This window comes from Ascaphus truei, chromosome 4 (genome assembly GCF_040206685.1).
Source record: "Ascaphus truei isolate aAscTru1 chromosome 4, aAscTru1.hap1, whole genome shotgun sequence".
In the NCBI taxonomy this organism is placed as follows: Eukaryota; Metazoa; Chordata; class Amphibia; order Anura; family Ascaphidae; genus Ascaphus; species Ascaphus truei.
This window is the reverse complement of record NC_134486.1, coordinates 287,199,400-287,222,867: the sequence shown is the minus strand read 5'-3', so window position 1 is coordinate 287,222,867 and position 23,468 is coordinate 287,199,400. Positions and strand designations below refer to the sequence as shown.

General features: G+C 42.5%; 1 protein-coding gene across 2 annotated transcripts in view; it reads right to left on the bottom strand.

Annotated features, from left to right (window-relative positions):
* The window catches only part of ARMC2 (armadillo repeat containing 2), a 148,691-nt gene extending 127,477 nt beyond the window's left edge, over window positions 1-21,214 (bottom strand). For both annotated transcript variants that reach the window (XM_075597579.1, XM_075597580.1), the window contains exons 1-2: window positions 21,088-21,214; window positions 12,835-13,116 (exon numbers count right to left, since the gene is read on the bottom strand). In XM_075597579.1, the coding sequence (XP_075453694.1) occupies window positions 12,835-13,043 (209 nt within the window). In that variant the 5' untranslated portion in view covers window positions 13,044-13,116; window positions 21,088-21,214. The remainder of the gene's footprint in view (window positions 1-12,834; window positions 13,117-21,087) is intronic.
* Window positions 21,215-23,468: the final 2,254 nt, after the last annotated feature.

Here is a 23,468-nt window from a genome sequence, read left to right as displayed (position 1 = left end):
AGCCAGTAGGACAGCCTATCCGCACGAATCCTAATCCTTTAGGGGGCTTGGGGATCACCCCAGTAAGAAAGTGGACATTGGAAGTCTTATTCCCGCATTCATAATGAAGGACCAAGTGGCCAGGTGACAAACCTTCCTTGCAGCCTAATGCCTCTGCTTGCATATCCAAAGAAGTCGGGGGGGGGGGGGGGAAGGCATCAAAGGGAGTAATCTAAATTAAGAGGACTTTTGGGGGAAAAGGGGGCTACTTCTCACACACCCCTTGTCAACCAGGAGGCCCAACTGTACGTGTGTGTGTGTCTTAGGACAGCTCAGCCTGAGTCTATCTGCATCTAGTTCTTGATGGGACTGTAGGTATACCTTCCAGGATGTACTGGGAGTCTCTTTCAGGAGACCAAGTTCCTGGGTCCGGCTTACAGCAGGACTGTGAGTGGACCAGCGGAAATAAACCCCTGTCTGTGTGAGGGCCTCGGTTCCATATGCTCTGGTGCGTCCTGAGCCAAGAAACCAAGCCAAAGCTACCAACGACTTTTTGAAGAATTTCTTCAGCCATCAGCGTCTGCCTGCCGCAGAGAGCGGATACCTTTAACCCTTGCACAGCTAACCAGTGGAGGTCGATCCCCAGACTAGCGGGACAGCCTCTACTGGTAATTGCACCAAGGACAAGGACTGTTTTTATCCGTTGTGGGCCCGCTCTCCAAGAGGCCCCAGAACATTGCTGTACACCATAACGAAGTTAAAAGACAGTTATGTGAGGTAGAGTCCTCACACAAGAATCCCTATAATTTGCACTCAAAGTACATAGGTATAGTATATATGATAGATTGAATAATCTTGGAATTCAAATATTCCTATGAGGAGAATATATATCTCATATGTACCTCTAACAGTTATGAAAACAATAAAGTTTTATTATTTAATGACGTCGACGCTTTAGTGGTGAAGCCCATAACGGACTGTTTCCCCAACCCGGAAACAGAGGGACTATTGTTGCTACGCCTGGCACCACCTCCTGGTAACCTACTCTGTGGGGAGAAATCCAATCCCTTCCCAGGTTTCCGGTGGGTCACAAAGTGGATAATTGTGTGTGTTTTGTGTACGTTTATATGCTTCTATTGTATTGCCCTTGCAAATAAACATAGGGCCTCATGCAGTAAGCCCCGATAAGGCTTTTTCGGCATTTTATAGCCGTTTTTTGCCCTCCTGATTCAGTAAGCCCCGATAAGTGGGAATTATCGGCAACTTTTCTTCCGAAAAAAAAAATTTCGCCACCCGGCTGCCGATACAGCCACTTATCGGGACTTTTTTTTCCCGCCTGAATTCAGTAAGCCCCGATCAGCTTTTCGGTGCTGATCGGCAGGCCAGATTGGAGATTTTATGGCCAATCCAGCCCGCCAACTAAAGTTGGCAACTTGCTGAAGGAGAAGCATCGGCAAGGGCGACACTTAGAAAAAATCAGCCCTTTTTCCTGCCTGTGATTGATGCCGGGGGTCTCCGGAGCTGATACCCGCACCGGAGCCCCCCGGCATGCATCCGAGGCAGGTAAAAGGCATTTAAAAGCCACTTCATTACCTTAGCGGCTAACCGCTAAGGCAATGAAGGGGTTAACCCATCGTGCCAGCGTTATTGTTGGTAGCGGGGATGGGTGAGGGGGGTATTTGGCCCTGGGTGTGAATTTAGGACTTGCGGGGGGGTTGCGGGGGCACTTAACCCCTTCACGACCGTAGCAGTTAATACCGCTACGGTCCTGAAGGGGTTAAGGCCTCCCGCTACCCACCCGCAAGCCCTAAACTACCACCGTTGGGGCTAATACTCCTTTCACCCACCCCCACTAGCCACTATATTAAAAAAATACACACCCCAGCCCCACAATAACTACATAAATAAATAATTAAATAATTATATATATATATATATATATATATATATATATATATATATATATATATATATACCCAACAACACCTATACCCCCCTAACATACAGTATAGTAATGGGCAGAATGACTATTATCCACAAATGGATAATAGTGCAGTTGTCCATTTAAAATACATACACAACAATAAAGACTTTAAATACATATAGCACTCACCCATGTCCCACTGCCACGATGAAGGCCATCCTCATCTTCATCCTGCCCATGCCCCATCCGCTTCTGCAAAACAAACACAAGAATTACAACATCCAAATTAATGTCCCCTAACCCCTTAATCACCATAGCGGTTATTAACCGCTACAGTTATTAAGGGGTTAAGCCACCATCACCCACATACCCTCCCCCACAAAGCCCCCCAACCACCCTCACCCAATACCCACAGGGGAGTCCTACCAAATACCCTTGGGCCTAATACCCCCTCCCCCAGCACATACAGTACAATAATGTGCCAAATAACTATTATCCACATAGGGATAATACATTATTTGGCCATTATTAAACACATTCAATACCGTTAAAATGTAAAGAAAATTGTACTAACCTCATCAATAAGAAGTCTCCGTCGCCAGCATCATCCTTGGGGTCCGTTGCCAACATTATAAATAGCCACAACATTTGAATATCATTAACATAACACTGAACCCCTTAATCACCTTATCGGGTACTAACCTGAAAGGTAATTAAGGGGTGAAGCCATCCTGCAATGCCTACAACAGTTATGCATAACATCCTCAGTGAAATAAATACCCATTGCCTAACCAAATTCCATTTAATCATTCAATCTGTAGGCTCACATGCCTCATAAAACATTGCATTTACAGTGTATACATGTAGCATAACATGTAAACTGCATGTACACGCTGCAAATCAATGTTAACAATACAATAATCCCACTCAAATCGCCATACATCACAAGAAGTATATTATTTAATCCAATAAACTCACCATCAATGAATTACCACACATCAGTTACATCCCTAAAAAATTAAAATACCATCCATACCAATTACACAATGAACTAAAGCTATCCTAACAGAGAACAACTTCAAAACATAGAAAAAAGTACACCAACAATTACAATATACTAAAGCAAGGCTTTCCATATCCTACTGTACGGCCTGGAAGCCCAAAACTTACATCTGTCTAAAAATAAAATACATTTAGCACACATCAATGCATAGCCACAATGATTAACAATACAGAATAAGAAGCTTTAACAACACTATCATTTCTTACCCTGTATATATATCTGTACACATACATACAGACATACATACAGTGGGAAGAAATGATATGCATTATAAAAAATGAAAACATGAAAAAGCAACAAAAAAAACAGTTACATTAAGAACATTTCTTTATTTAACTTACAATTACTTGCCCCCACCGACTCCCGTTGATCAGCTTACTCACGAACCAATCCACGACACCATCCACGACACCATCCACAAGAACACGACACCAACACGACACCAGACACAATCCACGAACCAAACCAGGAACCAATCCAAGAACAAGTGCAGGAACCAATCCAGGAACCAAGCCACGAAGAAATCCACGAAACAATCCACGACACGATCCAGGAACAGGAAACCATAAAAGAAAAAAACATAACAAATTAAACATTAAAATAATAAAACATGACAATCAAGGGTTGTACTAGTTTTATTCTTAGTGAATCTGTATTAAAATACCTTGTTCCGGGGTCTTCTTGACGTCCGGTGCCACGCCCTGGTCTTCAATCTTCAGGAGGAGGTCCGTCCTCCTCGGCGTCTGCCTTCAAAATGAGACGACATAGGCTTTTAAAGGCCTATAACGTCACATTTGTCATCATATGGTTCCCACGGCCCGGATTGGGCCGTGAAAACCATGTGTTTTGGCCGATGTGAAAAAAATTGATGACGTCACTTAAAGGCAATGCCAGCACAGCCAATCAGAATGGCTTTGCTGCTATTGCCTTTAAGAAAACGTCATGAAATGACACATGGCCGGACTCACATGGTAAGCCAGCCAATCAGAGCGTGGGAACTCCATCCCTACTCTGATTGGTTCAAGTACCATGTGAGTCCGGCCATGTGTCATTTCATGACGTTTTCTTAAAGGCAATAGCAGCAAAGCCATTCTGATTGGCTGTGCTGGCATTGCCTTTAAGTGACGTCATCAATTTTTTTCACATCGGCCAAAACACATGGTTTTCACGGCCCAATCAGGGCCGTGGGAACCATATGACGACAAATGTGACGTCATAGGCCTTTAAAAGACTGTGAATTACGGATTTTAGATTATGTCGTCTCATTTTGAAGGCAGACGCCGAGGAGGACGGACCTCCTCCTGAAGATTGAAGACCAGGGCGTGGCACCGGACGTCAAGAAGACCCCGGAACAAGGTATTTTAATACAGATTCACTAAGAATAAAACTAGTACAACCCTTGATTGTCATGTTTTATTATTTTAATGTTTAATTTGTTATGTTTTTTTCTTTTATGGTTTCCTGTTCCTGGATCGTGTCGTGGATTGTTTCGTGGATTTCTTCGTGGCTTGGTTCCTGCACTTGTTCTTGGATTGGTTCCTGGTTTGGTTCGTGGATTTGTTCCTGGATTGTGTCGTGGATGGTGTCGTTGATTGGTTCGTGAGTAAGCTGATCAACGGGAGTCGGTGGGGGCAAGTAATGGTAAGTTAAATAAAGAAATGTTCTTAATGTAACTGTTTTTTTTGTTGCTTTTTCATGTTTTCATTTTTTATAATGCATATCATTTCTTCCCACTGTATGTATGTCTGTATGTATGTGTACAGATATATATACAGGGTAAGAAATGATAGTGTTGTTAAAGCTTCTTATTCTGTATTGTTAATCATTGTGGCTATGCATTGATGTGTGCTAAATGTATTTTATTTTTAGACAGATGTAAGTTTTGGGCTTCCAGGCCGTACAGTAGGATATGGAAAGCCTTGCTTTAGTATATTGTAATTGTTGGTGTACTTTTTTCTATGTTTTGAAGTTGTTCTCTGTTAGGATAGCTTTAGTTCATTGTGTAATTGGTATGGATGGTATTTTAATTGTTTAGGGATGTAACTGATGTGTGGTAATTCATTGATGGTGAGTTTATTGGATTAAATAATATACTTCTTGTGATGTATGGCGATTTGAGTGGGATTATTGTATTGTTAACATTGATTTGCAGCGTGTACATGCAGTTTACATGTTATGCTACATTTATACACTGTAAATGCAATGTTTTATGAGGCATGTGAGCCTACAGATTGAATGATTAAATGGAATTTGGTTAGGCAATGGGTATTTATTTCACTGAGGATGTTATGCATAACTGTTGTAGGCATTGCAGGATGGCTTCACCCCTTAATTACCTTTCAGGTTAGTACCCGATAAGGTGTTTAAGGGGTTCAGTGTTATGTTAATGATATTCAAATGTTGTGGCTATTTATAATGTTGGCAACGGACCCCAAGGATGATGCTGGCGACGGAGACTTCTTATTGATGAGGTTAGTACAATTTTCTTTACATTTTAACGGTATTGAATGTGTTTAATAATGGCCAAATAATGTATTATCCCTATGTGGATAATAGTTATTTGGCACATTATTGTACTGTATGTGCTGGGGGAGGGGGTATTAGGCCCAAGGGTATTTGGTAGGACTCCCCTGTGGGTATTGGGTGAGGGTGGTTGGGGGGCTTTGTGGGGGAGGGTATGTGGGTGATGGTGGCTTAACCCCTTAATAACTGTAGCGGTTAATAACGGCTATGGTGATTAAGGGGTTAGGGGACATTAATTTGGATGTTGTAATTCTTGTGTTTGTTTTGCAGAAGCGGATGGGGCATGGGCAGGATGAAGATGAGGATGGCCTTCATCGTGGCAGTGGGACATGGGTGAGTGCTATATGTATTTAATGTCTTTATTGTTGTGTATGTATTTTAAATGGACAACTGCACTATTATCCATTTGTGGATAATAGTCATTCTGCCCATTACTATACTGTATGTTGTGTATTGCTGCTATGTTTATTGGGGGCATTTGTCCCCAATAAACATGCTACTATGCGTTAACCCCTTCATTGCCTTAGCGGCTATCCGCTATGGTAATGAAGCAGCATTAATGTATTTTAATAATATTGTGCGGAAGCAGGAGGCCCCCTGAGCTGAAGCGCATTTATTTGTGGCTCAGAGACCCCCTGCCTCCCGAGTTACAGGCCCCGGTTTGGGCCATCGGTTACAGTGTGGACGCCATGTTTATTGCGGGGACGCTATAAACATGGCGGCGACACTGCCACCCGATGACACATACCGGGGCCTGTAACTCGGGAAGCAGGGGGTCCCTGCTCCACAAAGCAATGCGGTTCAGCTCAGGGGACCCCCTGCTCACTGTACAGTATAATTAAAAAGACATTCATGCTGCTTCATTACCGTTGCACATAGCCGCCAAGGTAAGGAACGAGTCTTTATTGATGTGTGTGTGTTTTATTTATACTGTACATGTGCAGAGGGTCTCCGGAGCAGAACCGCGTTGGTTTAAGGTCCGGGGACCCCCTGCCCCCCGAGATACAGGCCCCTTTATGGGGTGCCGGTATCCCTCTGGTTTGTTTACAGGTCGCGGTCACGTGATCGGGACCTTTAAACGCCGAGGGATACCGGCACCTCATAAAGGGGCCTGTATCTCGGGGGTCGAGGGGGTCCCCGGACCTCAAACCAACGCGGTTCAGCTCCGAAGACCCCCTGCACATGTACACTATGAGTAAAAGTTGTTTTTAAATACTTTTTTTGGTGCCGATGTTTGCGCTGAGAGAGCGGCTTGTCTCTCTCAGCTGCAAACATCTATCGGCACCAAAGGCTTATCGGGAGCCTTATCGGGAGCCAGGCTGTATCGCCACAGGTCATCGGCAGCTTTGCTTTCGCAGTGCTTCGGCAGGGATCGGAAGGATTCGGCCCTTACTGAATACTGCGAGGGCAAATCGCCAAAAAATGGCCTGTTAGCCACCAATCCGCAACCCTTACCAAAAATGTTGGATCGGGGCTTACTGCATGAGGCCCATAGTCTCTAAAACTCCGTGTCTCGGGTTGGCGATCCACCGAACATGCGGGGTCTGTTCAATACTGTTACGTGACAGATGTATGCTGTACCCCTTTGTGCCAATGTATGAAGGTGTCTAGTTGTGCTTACATTAGCCATTGAATTGGGGATTGGTTATGACGTAATTGGGAGCAACTGCTCAGAGAACTACTACAGTATACGGGGATGTTTTAAAGTTTATGTCTGTAACTTCCCTTCTTTTGCCGTCTCTCTGCATCAATTAAACCTATGTTGTCAGCCATGGTGTCAGCTTCTTTGGCTAACAAAATTCAGGGCTGAATGCCATAAACTCAACTAATAATTGTCATACACTTACCACCAGACCAGATACAATTCTTGAGCTAAGTCAAAAAGCAAATTGCGTCACAACGACACCTCTTTCAAAACCTTTAATAAAAAATAATAAAAACTGTCTAATGCCTAGGACAGGCCTTCTCACAACGAGCCAATAACAGAATAAATGTGAAGCAGAAGAGAACTCCTATTGGCTGTCAGGAGAAAAGAGATGGCAACAAAAAACCCTACACCGTTTTTTTATTTTTATTTTTAATCTATTAAAACTGGAATGTCCCTTGTTTTTAACATTGTAAGCTCTTGGTCAGGAAAGATTTGCTCCACTATACTGTCATTTTCAGAAAATGAAAACGCCTTTAATAATGTTATTGTCAGTGAACCAATAAATAAGGTTATCGCTGCTGTGAAGCGCAGCATTCAGTTTTTCACTCCACAACAGGCATTTAAATTTTTTTTTTTAAAGTTGCCAGGATATTGGAGTCCTGTATCTATTTGAAAACCATCTAATGCAATATAAAACAGTAGAGAAGTCTCTATTCCTTTCATGCAGGTTCACTGGGACAGGAGTCGGCTGCTCAGAATGACGACACAGACCATGACTTTTACTGATGGTAAAGCCTTTTGTGAGAAGTAGGACTCAGGGCCTACTTTAGAAAATAATTGCTTTTCCTTTGGGAGATTTAACTGTACTACAACCACTGAGTCATTGTAATTAAAATAAGGAGAACAACAAAGATTGAGTTACCATGATTACTGTCAAAAAATGTTCACCAATTTGCAACAACTGAAACACTGCACAGATTACAGCCACTGACAATGTAAGTCAAATTAAAAACATATCCTTTACTCGTAATGTGATAGCATTTATGGTTGTGTGTGTGTTTCGGAACAGTTTAGAGAAAATAAATGATCAGTGCTCAATGAACATGTAAGCCGAGGGTCTGTGTGACAGTAAGCAGGGAAACTTTAAAATTGAGAGCTAAAGTTTAATGAGCTCTGGATATTAATCTTAGTGGTTACTCGAACCTTTATTTGATGACAGGTGAGTCTGGTTTACTGTAAAAGCCAAACACTATGATTGACTCAGACAAGTAAACGTGGATACTCTGTGCCTCATACCACACTTACCTGCCTCAATAGCTCTTTGCAATCAACCTTTTGTCCACTACTCACAGCTGAAAGTAACATTCAAGTTAATTTAAATGTGTGTATATATATATATATATATATATATATATACAGTATATATATGTATATATATATATATATATATATATATATAGTGCAGAATAAATGAGTTCTTCAGTATTAGGTGATACCTTTTTTATTGGACTAACAATTTATGTCATAGGACAAGCTTTCGAGAGTTATCCTCTCTTCTTCAGGTCAAGCAATACTGATATACACAGGAATCTATGGCTAAAACAGTGTAGAGAAAAAAGAAAAAAAAAACCAAATATGTACTGTAGAGTGTTAAAAGTGTTTGAAGCCAGGGGAGGGTGACAAGGAAAGGTGTGGAGGGGGAGGGATGCTGTGGGAGGGGGGGGGAGAGAAAGTGTGGATGAGGATAGATCAAGAAGGATAATTACAAACAATTTTGATAGGGTGTGAGAAAACCCATGTCTGCGTTAAGTCCTTTTGTTTTGGTGTCAAAGAGTCTTATAATCTGAGTTCAAATGTTTTCTGTTCTTGGGTGCTTTTAAACATTCCATTGAGGATTTTGATTTTTAAATCATTTATGGAATGATCTGGCTGTGAGAAATGATGTCCCACAGGTGAGCAGTATCTTCCTTCTTCGTGATGGAGTATGGAGTGTCTGTGCATATTTATTCTTCCTTGTAGTTTTTGGCTGGTTTCCCCAATGTAGCAACCTTGGTCACATTTGTTGCACTGAATCATATACACTATATTCCTGGATGTGCAGCTGTATGATCCTTTAACATTGAGTGTTCTATGGTTGTGACTGGCTGTGGGATCTTGGCATATATGTTTGCAGAGTTTGCAGCGGTTGTTGTTGCACGATTTGATGCCATTATCAGTGTCTTTAAGTTCGTTGTGAAGTTTTCTGCTGACTAATTTCTGTTTGAGGTTTGGTGGTTGCCGGAATGCAAGAATGGGAGGTTTGGGAAAGATTTCTTTTAATGTCGCATCCTCTGCCAGAATGGGTTGCAGATCTTTGATTATTTTTCATATACCCTCTAGGGTAGGGTTGTATGTGACCACTAGTGGTATGCGTGTGGTAGGTTCTTTCTGTCTGTATTGTAGCAGGTGTTCTCATGGGGCTTTTAGTGCAGATGTAATAGTTTTGGCAATGGTCTTTGGTTTGTATCCCTTCTGTCTGAACGATTCGGTCAGGGTTGTGAGATGCCTGTTTCTGTCTTCAGTGTCAGAGCATATGCAGTGGTCTCTTAAAGCCTGGCTGTGTATGATACCTTGTTTGGTATGAGTGGGATGGAATCTGGAGTTGTGGAGGTAACTGCATCTGTCTGTTGGTTTACACCCTATCAAAATTGTTTGTAATTATCCTGCTTGCCTCTATCCTCATCCACACTTTCTCTCCCCCTCCCCCCCCCCACAGCATCCTTCCCCCTCCCCCTCCACACCTTTCCTTGTCACCCTCCCCTGGCTTCAAACACTTTTAACACCCTACCTTATCTACAGTACATATATGTTTTTTTTTTCCCTCTACACTGTTTTAGCCATAGATTCCTGTGTATATCAGTATTGCTTGACCTGAAGAAGAGAGGGGAACTCTCAAAAGCTTGTCCTATGACATAAATTGTTAGTCCAATAAAAAAGGTATCACCTAATACTGTAGAACTAATTTATTCTGCAATATCGCAACTGGATAGCGCTTTATATTATATATATATATATATATATATATGCAAATATAGCTGTATGCTCATCTGCATGTCTTAGGCAGGTCTGCAACCCCGCCTTTCCCCATTATGACCCAGCATACAGCACTTCCACTGCAGCAAGGGATTCTGGGAAATGACATGCAAATGAGCACACAGTGTCACTTTTTGCCTCAATAACCATTTTTAACATGGTTCCCTATAGGCTTAAGCTTGCTGCATGGTCACAGCTTTGAGCACAGCCAGGGTTAAGGTGCATACCCAGAAAACCACCCACAGACAGCTGTTTCGACCTTGATGGGTCTAATCAGTGTGGGGTTGATTTTACTGGGAATGCAAGAGAGGCTATGGGATAGGCTAAACCATAATACTGAGTTAAGTTATGGTGAGTAAAAAAAGTGACAAAAACCCTCCACAGGAAAGCAAATATGCAAATATAGCTGTATGCTCATCTGCATGTCTTAGGCAGGTCTGCAACCCCGCCTTTCCCCATTATCACCCAGCATACAGCTCTTCCACTGCAGCAAGGGATTCTGGGAAATGACATGCAAATGAGCACACAGTGTCACTTTTTGCCTCAATAACCATTTTTAACATGGTTCCCTATAGGCTTAAGCTTGCTGCATGGTCACAGCTTTGAGCACAGCCAGGGTTAAGGTGCATACCCAGAAAACCACCCACAGACAGCTGTTTCGACCTTGATGGGTCTCATCAGTGTGGGGTTGATTTTACTGGGAATGCAAGAGAGGCTATGGGATAGGCTAAACCATAATACTGAGTTAAGTTATGGTGAGTAAAAAAAGTGACAAAAACCCTCCACAGGAAAGCAAATATGCAAATATAGCTGTATGCTCATCTGCATGTCTTAGGCAGGTCTGCAACTCTCATCAGTGTGGGGTTGATTTTACTGGGAATGCAAGAGAGGCTATGGGATAGGCTAAACCATAATACTGAGTTAAGTTATGGTGAGTAAAAAAGTTAAAAATGGTTATTGAGGCAAAAAGTGACACTGTGTGCTCATTTGCATGTCATTTCCCAGAATCCCTTGCTGCAGTGGAAGTGCTGTATGCTGGGTGATAATGGGGAAAGGCGGGGTTGCAGACCTGCCTAAGACATGCAGATGAGCATACAGCTATATTTGCATATTTGCTTTCCTGTGGAGGGTTTTTGTCACTTTTTTTACTCACCATAACTTAACTCAGTATTATGGTTTTATATATATATACATATATACACACACATATATACATATACATATACATATACATATACATATACATATACATATACATATACATATACATATACATATACATATACATATACATACATACACACACACACATATATATATATATATATATATATATATATATCCATACTGTATATATTTTTTGTACATAATACCTAAATTAACTCATAGCAACCTACCGTCTATGTGATACCAAGGTGCGCTGCGAGGACATACTTACTGAGCTGTTACGCCAGATGATACTTTCCAGCAGGTCATTCAAGTGAATAAGCTGTAAGGTGTCTTACGTAGTAGCACTTTGTAAATATAGCCCCTTGTGTATTCAAGATCACTGATGATCAAATGACTTTTTATAAATATAATATGGTATTAGGATTCTTACAAATGTAGGCAGCTGCAGACTTCTGATTAATATTTTAATATAACCCCGCCAACATACTTAAAACACAAAACTATAATTAACTACATAAAATATAGGTAAACCTCCTCACCTTGGGTTTCCATCCAAAGCCCACACGCTCAGGACCTCTGGTACCAAGTCCCTGAGTTAAACTGGGATATAATCCGCAGAATAGTACACTACGGTATTTTTCTATTGTTGCTCCTACATTACTGTTCATATCACGACCCGTGGGAGCAGCATCAAATCCTTCAGGTGATAATGGGGCCCACAGGGTTGTAATAGCTAAAATATTGAGAGTTGTACCATTACTTATTAACGTTTGGGGCAGACGATGGTGTATTCTATATAGACTGGAAGTCTGTGAAGTGTCCTTCTATTGTAATAATGTGCAATCGTGTTATGCGGCCTTATCTTTCCTATTGTGATGCATGCTATCAATGCCACTCAATTCTCTGGGCAAGCTAGCTGCATGGCTGCCTGCTGACACGGAACATGCTGGTATGCCTCACCTCTTGCAGGACACAAAAAACAAATGTGGATTCCTACTTGGAAAAAAAAAACCATATATAAGAGAAATATGTATATTATTATTTATCACTAAGGAATTTGTGCACCCACAGTTTTCCTTCATAATGTTAAGTGAACTTTGTTACTAGATTATGCAAGTTTTTAATTTCACTGAACCACAAAAAGCATTATTGCTTCATTCATTTAACCCTTTCACATATTTCACTAAGGTTACTACATAAGACAATAAGAAATTGCATTCATCTAGTATAGTGCCGGCTATATTTGGAGTTTACCTTGACGAGGTTGGCAGGCTTGAATCATGTTTTGCTCGAAAGATGCAACTAAATGACTCCAAATTTAGAAATTTCACTAAAACATTGCAAGACAATTTGAGAGGAGCGCTGGACAGACATATATATATATATATATATATATATATATATATTATATAAAATTGCACACACATGACTTGTTATTTATATATATTAAGTTACCTAAATGATGAAGGTGGTCTGTTGTCTAGTGTCCTGGAAGACGTGGGTCCAAACAGCTTCCTTTGATCCTCTCTTGGTGTAAAGGGCCTTTGGGTTCGTAACGTCCTCAGTGCATTCCGTGCTTCATTTATTATTTCAGCACTCGTCTTCTGTACCGATGTGGGTGGCTTGTAGAAGGGGTCTGATTTTTTATCCCGTGAAGAGTGCATTTTTTCTTTTCTTTCTGAAGACTAGGTATTTCAACTACACATCACAAAGTGGCGTAATCCGTGCTGAGATTGTCTGCAAAATATAACCAAATGCAGGCAAGTTTAACAACGGATCCAATGTATAAAAACAAAGTCGTCCACTGCCTGCAAAACCTTACAATAATGTTATTATTTTCTTAGTTTTCCTTCATTTGTTGTCAAAAATGCTTAAAACATATTTGTTGCCACTTGAGTTGTTTTTTTGCTCTATTGATAATCAGGAGATGTGATTTTGCGTTAGCTGTTAAACAAATAGTGGAATTGGAACAGAATTTAAATGTATAAAGAAACAGATAGAACTAGGAGTATGCTTGATGTAATTGCTTGCTCTAACTGCCTTCTGAATTATTTACAAGTACATTATTTGTACCGCTGATTTTAAACATGTCGTAAAGAAAAACAGAAACAAAAAGGAATTGAATTAGATATAAATGGATGCTTTTATTTATGGCAAAGAAAGTCAGTGAAGCTTCAGAGGAGATTCAGTGCTGGAAATGTTTCTCTACCCTTGACCCTTTCAGTGCCAGAGTGTCGTGCCACCCTCCAGCAATTCCACATCACGTCACCGCTCTACGAAGCGATCACGGGATCATTTCTCTGTTCTGGCAGACGGGTCGGCTGTGACAGGGACAGTGCGTCCCCGCCTCCCCATTCAGTGTGTGGTACGAGCGCTGGTCGCTTACAGACCCAAAAAGGAGCAGAGGGCAGTAACGTATGGTGTACGTCATAAGGTCCACTGGGGTGGCACTTTTCTTGATGTACACGGTACATGATTAGGGCGCTGAAGGGGTTATGTTGTGCTTTTTGTACAGATTGTGAATATCTTGACTAGATGAACACATCTTGCTGTTCAGGCTTGAACATTCACCATTTGTACGCCTTAAAGTTTAAGGCAGTAATCTTGCCTATTAAATGATACTGTACATATAGGAGTAGTACAGGAATAGTGCTAATTTTTTAAACAGATACATAGTAAGATAAGGGTTTAAAACTGTGCACGGTCGCAGTGGGGGGGGGAGGGGGAGGGTGTATCTCATGCAGGCTGGAGAAGACGGGATGTATTTTAACTGTTTCTGTCTGAGTCGCCTGACCCGGAGCCAGACCCCCTCTCTCCTCCCCCCCGGCGGAGGTACAGGGAGGGGGTGGTGTGTGTGTGTGCAATACGTCTAATTAATCTTTAACACCTTGTAGTTCCAACAGCCTACCCCCGATTCTGTGCCTCTCGGTAAATATCACCCAGCATGTAATCCAGGTGTAACGGTGTTTCCCCCACCCGTTGGGAGATTTGGCCATTACTGATCGTGTGGTGCATGATACCTGCTGGCAACAGGAGGGTTGAGTCGTCCACCGATGGTAGTGGGGACACAGGACTAGGCTTCTGGGGTTCATACCCCACATATCTCTTTAGCAGTACAGCGCCTCCATCTGCTGTAGGCTCCTGGAAACTGAAGGTGATCTCCCATGGTAGAACTATTACCTCTCCCCCCCAGTACGGTCACGCACTAGGCAGGAGGTATATGCAAACAGGAACGGTTTATTACTATTCTGTACAGTACAGGAACAACAGCAGGCCTCTGCCCGATGCAGTCTTATAGCTATCACTGGATGATGGTCCCTGGACCGTCACTACAGGCTAAGGGCACCCGCAGCTGTCCTAGCTCTTCCCTGCCTCCCTAGCAGAGGCAGAGGTATGGTCCACAGTCACTCTACCCGGAGGGAAGAAGACTGGAGAAGGCCCAATCTCAGCCTTTCCACTGTGTGACCTGCCTTCCTCAGTGGGGGAAGGTACACTACAGATCAATGACAACATAAGGCAAAGGGGGGCATTGTGCCTTAATGATAGATTTACAGGCACAGTAGGGAAAAAAAGTATATTTCTTATAATTGCAAGTCAGAGAGGTCAAGTGCATCTGGAGTTCCTTACAATGCATCTGATCTCTGGCACAGTATTAGAGAGGGTTGGGGTTCCTTACAATATATCTGATATCAGACACGCTATTAGAGAGCGTTGGGGTTCCTTACAATGCATCTGTTCTCAGACACGCTATTACAGAGGGTTGGGGTTCCATACAATGCATCTGATCCCAGACACAGTTTTAGAGAGTGTTGGGGTTCCTTACAATGCATCTGATCTCAAACACGCTATCAGAGAGAGTTACAGTTCCACAGAAGTTCACAATATATTTATAGGGTTCCTGAACCAAAAAAAGTTGGTTGGTATCGAGCATTCTGTGCTTTATCCTCCAAGCCAAATAGAAATATTGCCTCCAGTGGCAGCGCTTGCTCCGAGAACATATTCACTTGTTTCACTTCAAATACCTGTACTGCTTCCATAAATGACAGTCTAGGCTGATGAACCTTGGCACTTGTCGAGCTGGTGTGGCAACCCTCTCCTCGGTTTTATTGTGCTATTCCTTCAGCTTGTCTGTGGTTTTCTTTCCACTTCTTGTAAATACGCATTCCGCTCTGCATCGCCACTCTGCTTTTCTTTTGCATTGGAGTGCACATACAGTACTGTGTCAAATCAATGACCGTGTTTTACCCTTGATGGATAGAAATAGAACACCTCCCGAAAGATTTGGATGGTAGTCATTCTGAGCAATTACCCCTATGCTAGGTGGCAGGTTCATGTTGTAAAAGTGAGATCAGTCTGTCCATTACTTGAGTATTAGGTAAAATCCGCATTTCACTTTCAATGACCTCGTGGTAGTCACTTAAATGTCACTTACATTTTTAGCATGGTAAAGAAGTGCTTCTAACCACAAATTCCACTATGTTAGTGTTAGTGTTCTGGAGGAGATTTTAAACTACGATGGAGGGGGGGGCGGGAATGAAACAGATAACGAACTAACAAGAATAGATGAGTAAATAGCAAGGGATCATGGAGGTAGAATGGGGGCAAGTACGAGTCTGACAAGCAGCGAGACACTCATAGTAAATACAGATAATACTAGAAAACTTCTAAAGACTAAACAAAATTGGCGCAGAAAGGAAGGAGCAGATAAGATAATAGTACAGGCTGAATTTTTTCTTAAATGCATGATGCTAATGGAAGAAGCCTGACAGATAAAATGGGGGAGCTTGAATTAATAGCTGCAAGGGAGCAGTATGATATCATAGGCATTACTGAAACATGGTGGGATGCAACTCATGACTGGTCAGTTAATTTAGAGGGTTATTCCCTTTTTCGGAAGGATCGAACAAATAGAAGGGGAGGTGGAGTATGCTTATATGTTAAACCGGATCTGAAACCTATTATAAGGGACGATGTTTCTGAAGGGAATGATGAAAATGTAGAGACGTTGTGGATATAAATTAGCAGTGGAGGTAAAAGTATAAAGAAAATATTTGTAGGGATATGCTATAAACCACCAAATATCTGTGATATTGAGGAAGCTAAAATACTTTTGCCAATGGAAAAGGCTTCATATCTAGGTCATGTTTGCATAATGGGGGATTTTAATTATCCAGACATAGACTGGGGCAATGAGATTAGCATTACAACAAAAGGAAACAGGTTTTTGGGGGTGCTTAAAGACAATTACATGTCCCAAATTATTGAGGAACCAACCAGAAGAGGGTGATACTGGATTTGGTAATATCAAACAATGTAGGTAATAGCAAATATTCAAGTCCTAGAACATTTGGGTAACAGTGATCATAACATGGTCTCATTTGAAATAATGTGACAGATATGAGGGAACAGTAGTGAAAAGAGGATATTACGGCCCTATTACTGCAGGGTTTCTGCTCTACTCCACGGTTTGGAGATTTACCAAGGGGAATCCAGACCGGGACTTCTAGCTCTCCCAGCTTTCACAGGACTGGAGCAGCTGATTGAGCAGGAAGATGATTAAAAGGTTGCTCTAAAAGGAGCAAGACAGGGCTGTTTTACTCTCAAGAGGAGGGTGTGCTGAAAAGCTGTGTTATGCTGAGAAAAAGACTTTTGTTTTGTTTGTTTGTTTGATTTACTCCTGTTATCTGCTGTAGCATTTGTATGGCAAAATAAAAAGGCCAAGCTTTTCACCTCTGTGTCAGAAGACCGTCTCCTCTACCTGGAAGGCTGTGTGAAAGTGCTGATCTTTGGACAAAATGTAAAGAGCAAGAAGGTACTTTGTCACAATAAATTATCACAAAACAGATTACTTGGGTTCAACAAAGACCTTAAACTTTAGAAAGGCAGATTTTAATAAACTGAGGACCAATTTACAAGGAATAAATTGGGATGATGTTTTTGCAGGGAAAAATGTAGAAGATAAATGGACAGTCTTTAAAACATTGATAGAAAAGTACACATATGTGTATACCCTTGGGTAATAAATATAAAAGAAATAAGTCAAAACCAATGTGGCTAAATAAACAGGTAGTGGAGGAAATGGAAAAGAAGAGGCAGGCGTTTAGATTCTTGAAGTCAGAAGGGACAGAGACATCGTATCAGAATTATAAGGAATGTAACAAAAATTGCAAAAGGGCAATTAAATTAGCAAAAATGGATAATGAAAAAAGGATTGCAATAGAAAGTAAGATCAACTCTAAAAAATTCTTTAAGTACCTTAATAACAAAAAAAATCAGAAAAGAAAATATAGGACCCTTTCAGTGTGAGACGGGCAGGCAGATTATTGGAGATAAGGGAAAAGCAGAGGTATTAAACAAATTCTTTGTTTCTGTGTTTACCAGGAAAGAATCAATTTCAATTGTAGTGCTGCAGGAGGAAGTTGCAACCTCTATATTAATTAACAATTGGTTAAGTGAGGAAGAAGTTCATAGGCGGCTTGATAAAATTAAAGTAAATAAGGCACCTGGCCCCAATGGCATACATCCAAGAGTTCTCAAGGAGTTAAGTTCAGTAATAGCCAAACCATTACATTTAATATTCATGGACTCCATTTCCACAGACTCGGTGCCACAAGATTGGTGTAAAGCAGATGTGGTGCCTATATTTAAAAAGGGAGTTAGATCACAACCAGGGAATTACAGACCTGTAAGCCTGACTTCAATAGTGGGAAGCTACTTGAAGGTTTAATACAGGATAATATTCAGGAATAGCTAATGGAAAACAAAATTATTAGTAATAGTTAGCATGGATTTGTGAAGGATAGATCATGCCAAACTAACCTTATCTGTTTCTTTGAGGAGGTAAGTAGGAATTTAAATGCAGTTGATTTGGTCTACTTAGATTTTGCAAAGGCTTTTGATACGGTTCCGCACGAGGTTGGTGTACAAAATAAAGCAAATTGGACTCTGTAAAAATATATGCACCTGGATTGGAAACTGGTTGAAGGACAGACAGAGGGTTGTCATAAATGGAACTTTTTCAGGTTGGGCTAAAGTCGTGAGTGGAGTACGTCAGGGATCGGTACTGGGACCCCTGCTTTTAAACTTGTTTATTAATGACCTTGAGGTTTGCATAGAGAGCAAAGTCTCCATCTTTGCTGATGACACTAAATTGTGTAAGGTAATAGAATCAGAGCAGGATGTCATTTCTCTCCAGAAGGACTTGGAGAGACTGGAAACTTGGGCAGGTAAATGGCAGTTGAGGTTTAATACAGATAAATGTAAGGTTATGCTTTTGGGAACCAAGAATAAACAGGCAATTTACAAATTAAATGGGGATAAATCAGGAGAATCCTTGATGGAGAAGGATTTAGGAGTGCTTGTAGAAAGCAGGCTTAGCAATAGTGTCCAAAGTCATGCAGTAGCTGCAAAGGCAAACAAGATCTTATCTTGCATTAAACAAGCAATGGATGGAAGGGAAGTAAACATAATTATGCCCCTTTATAAAGCATTAGTAAGACCACACCTTGAATATGGAGTACAATTTTGGGCACCACTCCTTAGAAATGACATTCTTGAACTAGAGAGAGCACAGAGAAGTGCCACCAAATTAATAAAGGGGATGGACAATCTAACTTACAGTATGAGGAGATGCTAGCTAAATTAGATTATTTACATTAGAAAACAGGCGTCTAAGAGGGGATATGATAACTATATACAAATATATTTGGGGACAATACAAGAAGCTTTCAAAATAACTATTCATCCCAAGGGCAGTACAAAGGACTCGGGGGCATCCCTTAAGGTAGGAGGAAGGAGATTTCACCAGCAACAAAGGAAAGGGTTCTTTACAGTAAGGGCGGTTAAAATGTGGAATTCATTACCCATGGAGACTGTGATGGCAGATACAATAGATTTGTTAAAAAAAAGGTTGGACATCTTTTTAGAAAGGAAAGGTATGCAGGGATATACCAAATAAGTAAACATGAGAAGGATATTGATCCAGGGAATCTGATTGCCAATTATTGGAGTCAAGAAGAAATTTATTTTCCCCCTTATGAGATATCATTGGATATGTCACTTTTTTTTTTGTTTGCCTTCCTTTGGATCAATATACTGTAAGTACAGATATAGGATAAAGTATCTGTTGTCTAAATTTAGCACAGGTTGAATTTACTGGACGCGTGTGTTTTTTCAACCTCATCTACTATGTAACTATGTAATGGTGGCTCGATACAGAGGCATGTGGTCAGGATTAAGCTTTTCTTTCTGCAGTGAAAGCGTGGAAATGTAGTTTGCGAGCTGGGCACTGTTTACTGGTGAATTTATTACGTACTGTATTGAATGTGCCACCGATTGCTAGCCACTCTTACAAGATGCACATTACACTTTAGACGCACCGAATTAGGAAGTAGCCCTTTAGAACATGATGATAGGCTCAAATACAGTATGTTGCATTGTCTGTCACTATCTGCCACCTTATTAAGGTCTATATAAAAATTAGTCAGACCTCTTGATGACAGCTTGTGACACAATTCAATCATTCACCAGGTTAAGTACAGGACTATCCAGAGGAAATGATGTGGAGCTTTTACGAGTTACTCATTTGGGGCACCGCTATAATATGGAGCATATCAATCTTTGTCATCTCTTGACAAGTCAAAGCAATGCATACAGAACTAGCCTTTTCCATATGCTCCTTTACGTTTACTTCAAACACTTTGTCTCTTAAAACGTCACCAAGATTATTACCAATCTATGCCATTTATTTTTTGCTTCATTTATTTTTCATTTTTAACATAGGTTTGAAGCAGGGGGTCTCCGCAGCTGAGCCCCATTCATTTCATCTCCGGAAATCCCCTGCATCCGGAGATACTTAATTCCATGGGGGGCACCGGTAGCCACGCTGCTAGCAGGGCTCACGTAATGACTGCTTTTCAAAACTCCGGCACCCTTTCCAAGCTTCCGCACCCTGCGGGCCAATAGGAAGTTGTGACATCATCAGATACGGCTTCCCATTGGCCCATGTGACGCGGGAGCTTTAAACTTTGCCGAGATACACAGGACAGTGCGTAAGTGTACATGTGGTATGCACAGGATACAGTGTGTATGTGTATATGTTGTGGTGTACACAGGATACAGTGTGTATATGTAGTACATGTTGTGGTATACACAGGATACAGTGTGTAAGTGCACATGCTGTGGTATACACAGGATACAGTGTGTGTGTGTACATGTGGTATACACCGAATATAGTGTGTATGTGCACATGCTGTGGTATACACAGGATACAGTGTGTGTGTGTGTGTGTGTGTGTGTGTGTGTACATACTGTGGTATACACAGAATATAGTGTGTATGTGCACATGCTGTGGTATACACAGGATACAGTGTGTGTGTGTGTGTGTGTGTGTGTGTGTGTGTGTGTGTGTACATACTGTGGTATATAAAGGATACAGTGTGTATGTGCACATGCTGTGGGATACAGTGTGTGCATATGTAGTATATGCTGTGGTAGTATACACCGGATATAGTGTGCATACTGTATGTAGTATATAATAGGAGCAGGTGCAGGCGGCTTGGGATACGTCTCCATGGTAACTGCCGCACACAGCTCTCCGCGCTGCCTCGCACATACAGTACGCTGCAGCATGTCAGCATACAGCTAGTTATACACGCGCGCGCGCTGGCCGGTTTCACTGCGGGGATCCAGGTTCCGGGGGTCACTTACCTGCGCGCGGAGGGCGGCTCTGAGGTACCTTCACCACAGTGTTTCCAGGGGGGGACAGCAGCCGTCACTCCGCTGAGCCGCACTGAGCATGCGCAGGGAGATCATGTGACTGGGGGGAACCCTGCCCCGTCTCACTGACAGGGCGCGAGCTGGGGGCAGGCTGCTGTGTGTATACATTTGTCATGAGTTTGGGATACCTTAATAATAGTCTATGCAGAGCTATTCTTCTTGGCTAGCGATAAAGAGACCCCTTTCAGGCTGAAAGCTTTGTACAAGCTATTGCAGACTGAAGAACCTGCTAGTGTGAAGTGAAAGCAAGGGCCATCTACTTTGTCTAGGATCAATATGACGTGAACATGACACGGTACAAATATAAGTACATACATGTACCACATGCTTATGTGTGGATAGCTATATTAACCCCACCACTGCTATATTGCTATATGTGGCAGAATCATGAGGCAACGAGTTTAACAATATGCATATATATGTAGCCGGGTCCACCCCCTGCAGCTTTCTCGGCAGGCAGAGGATACGTTTGGCGCGCTCAGGGAGACCACGCCAGTCGGAGACCAGAAGGCACCTAGAGAGGTAGTGTCCAGGGAGAAGTGCTTCCCTGAGCTAGTCCTAGGTTTGCCCCATAGGCCCCAGATAGGCGCTGAGTCCCCACCAGCTTACGGTGCTGTAGGGAATGCCCCAGATAGTGACGCTCACCTTAGCCCTGATAGTGCAAGGCACAGCAGCAGTGAGGAGCACCGCGCTGTGACTTGTGGCCTGTGGTCTGGGATCAGACCATCAGCTACTAAGAGACTCTTTATGGTGGGACTCGCCAGCGGGAGTTCACCCTACGCAGAGGCGGACGCCTTCGCGGACGGAACGGATCAACATACGTCGGTGGATCAGGCGGATCCTTTGTGTAGTTCAGCGGTACCGGAGTGCCCAGGGAGGTATCTACAAGTGCAGCAACGGCCACACACACTGGGTAGCGCTATCCACACACCTTGGGTGGGCTTGACTCTGTGGACACCGGGTGGTTGGGTGCCCAGGGCACCTCAGTGCTTTGGGGGATCTCACCGGGGTGTGTATATCCATTGTGTGGGGATATTGCATTGTGGGGCCTGTACTGTTATGTGTTAGTTAAGTGTATCAGTAAAGATCAGTTATTATACCAGTGTGTACAATTATTTGCTGCATGTATTGGGTCCTGTAATGGGGTATCCAGCTGCACTAGGATCCCTTGCAGATGGAGGCGCTGTCACCAGATAGAACGCGATCGCCCCAGGTTCCCAGTGGCGGAGGATCAGGCCTCCTGTACGCTATTTACATAGCACAGGTAGTTTGTTTCCCTAGACACGAGGGATAGGGGGCTACATATTCATTTAACATATAAACATTCACATTGCAGTGTGATAATCCAATGCCTATATAGGGGCATATTTATTAAGATGTGGTGTGCAACAAGACACCTTACAGAGTATTTCCTGGAATGGGACATTAAGTGCCTTATGGCAGGGGAGTGCAAACTTTTCCTGCTGCGCCCCCCTGTCTGTCTGCTCCGGCGCTCGTGCCCCCCCCCCTCCTACCTGGCAGCTGTGTCAAATGACGCTCTGGGGTCACATGACCCGCGGGGTCATTTGCTGCCTGTGATGTCACATGACCCGAGGCGTCTGAATCCCGGTACGTTTTCTTGTTGCAGAGGCCTCACGCGATCCCCCGCCATTTAATTTAAATGCCTGGGGGAAGAGCGTGTGCCCTCTGCAACCACCTGCGCCCCCCACCCCCCGCAGACAAATCTCCCGCCCCCCAGTTTGCGCACCCCTGCCTTATGGCTTAGCACGGCTTAGTAAATTTGGGCCTACACATGCAATATACATAGTGTTGCAAAGTAATATCCTAACTCAAGCTGGTTGGAACAGCAGAAGTTGATACATTTGGGGACAGCTTGCCTATCTGCATTTTTCACTTCAGTTTAGCAGCAAGTGTGGCCTGGAGATATATGCAGGATTCACTAAGCGCTGAAGTGGGGTATATATCCCACTGTCATTCCATGTTAACTGCTGGTTACCTGAATGGCAGTTATCGCGGGATGGCTGTGCGCTACACCACATCAGCACTGAATGAAACTCCCCTGTAGACGAGGAATGAGAAAGGAAGGTAACAGGGAACAAGGTTAGTCATCTATAAAGCAATTACAGGCATACCCCGGTTTAAGGACACTCACTTTAAGTACACTCGCGAGTAAGGACTTAGCGCCCAATAGGCAAACCACAGCTCACACATGCGCCGGTCAGCACGTCCCGAACAGCAATACCGGCTCCCTACCTGTACCGAAGCTGTGCGCAAGCGGGGAGACTATAGAGCCTGTTACACATGCGTTATTT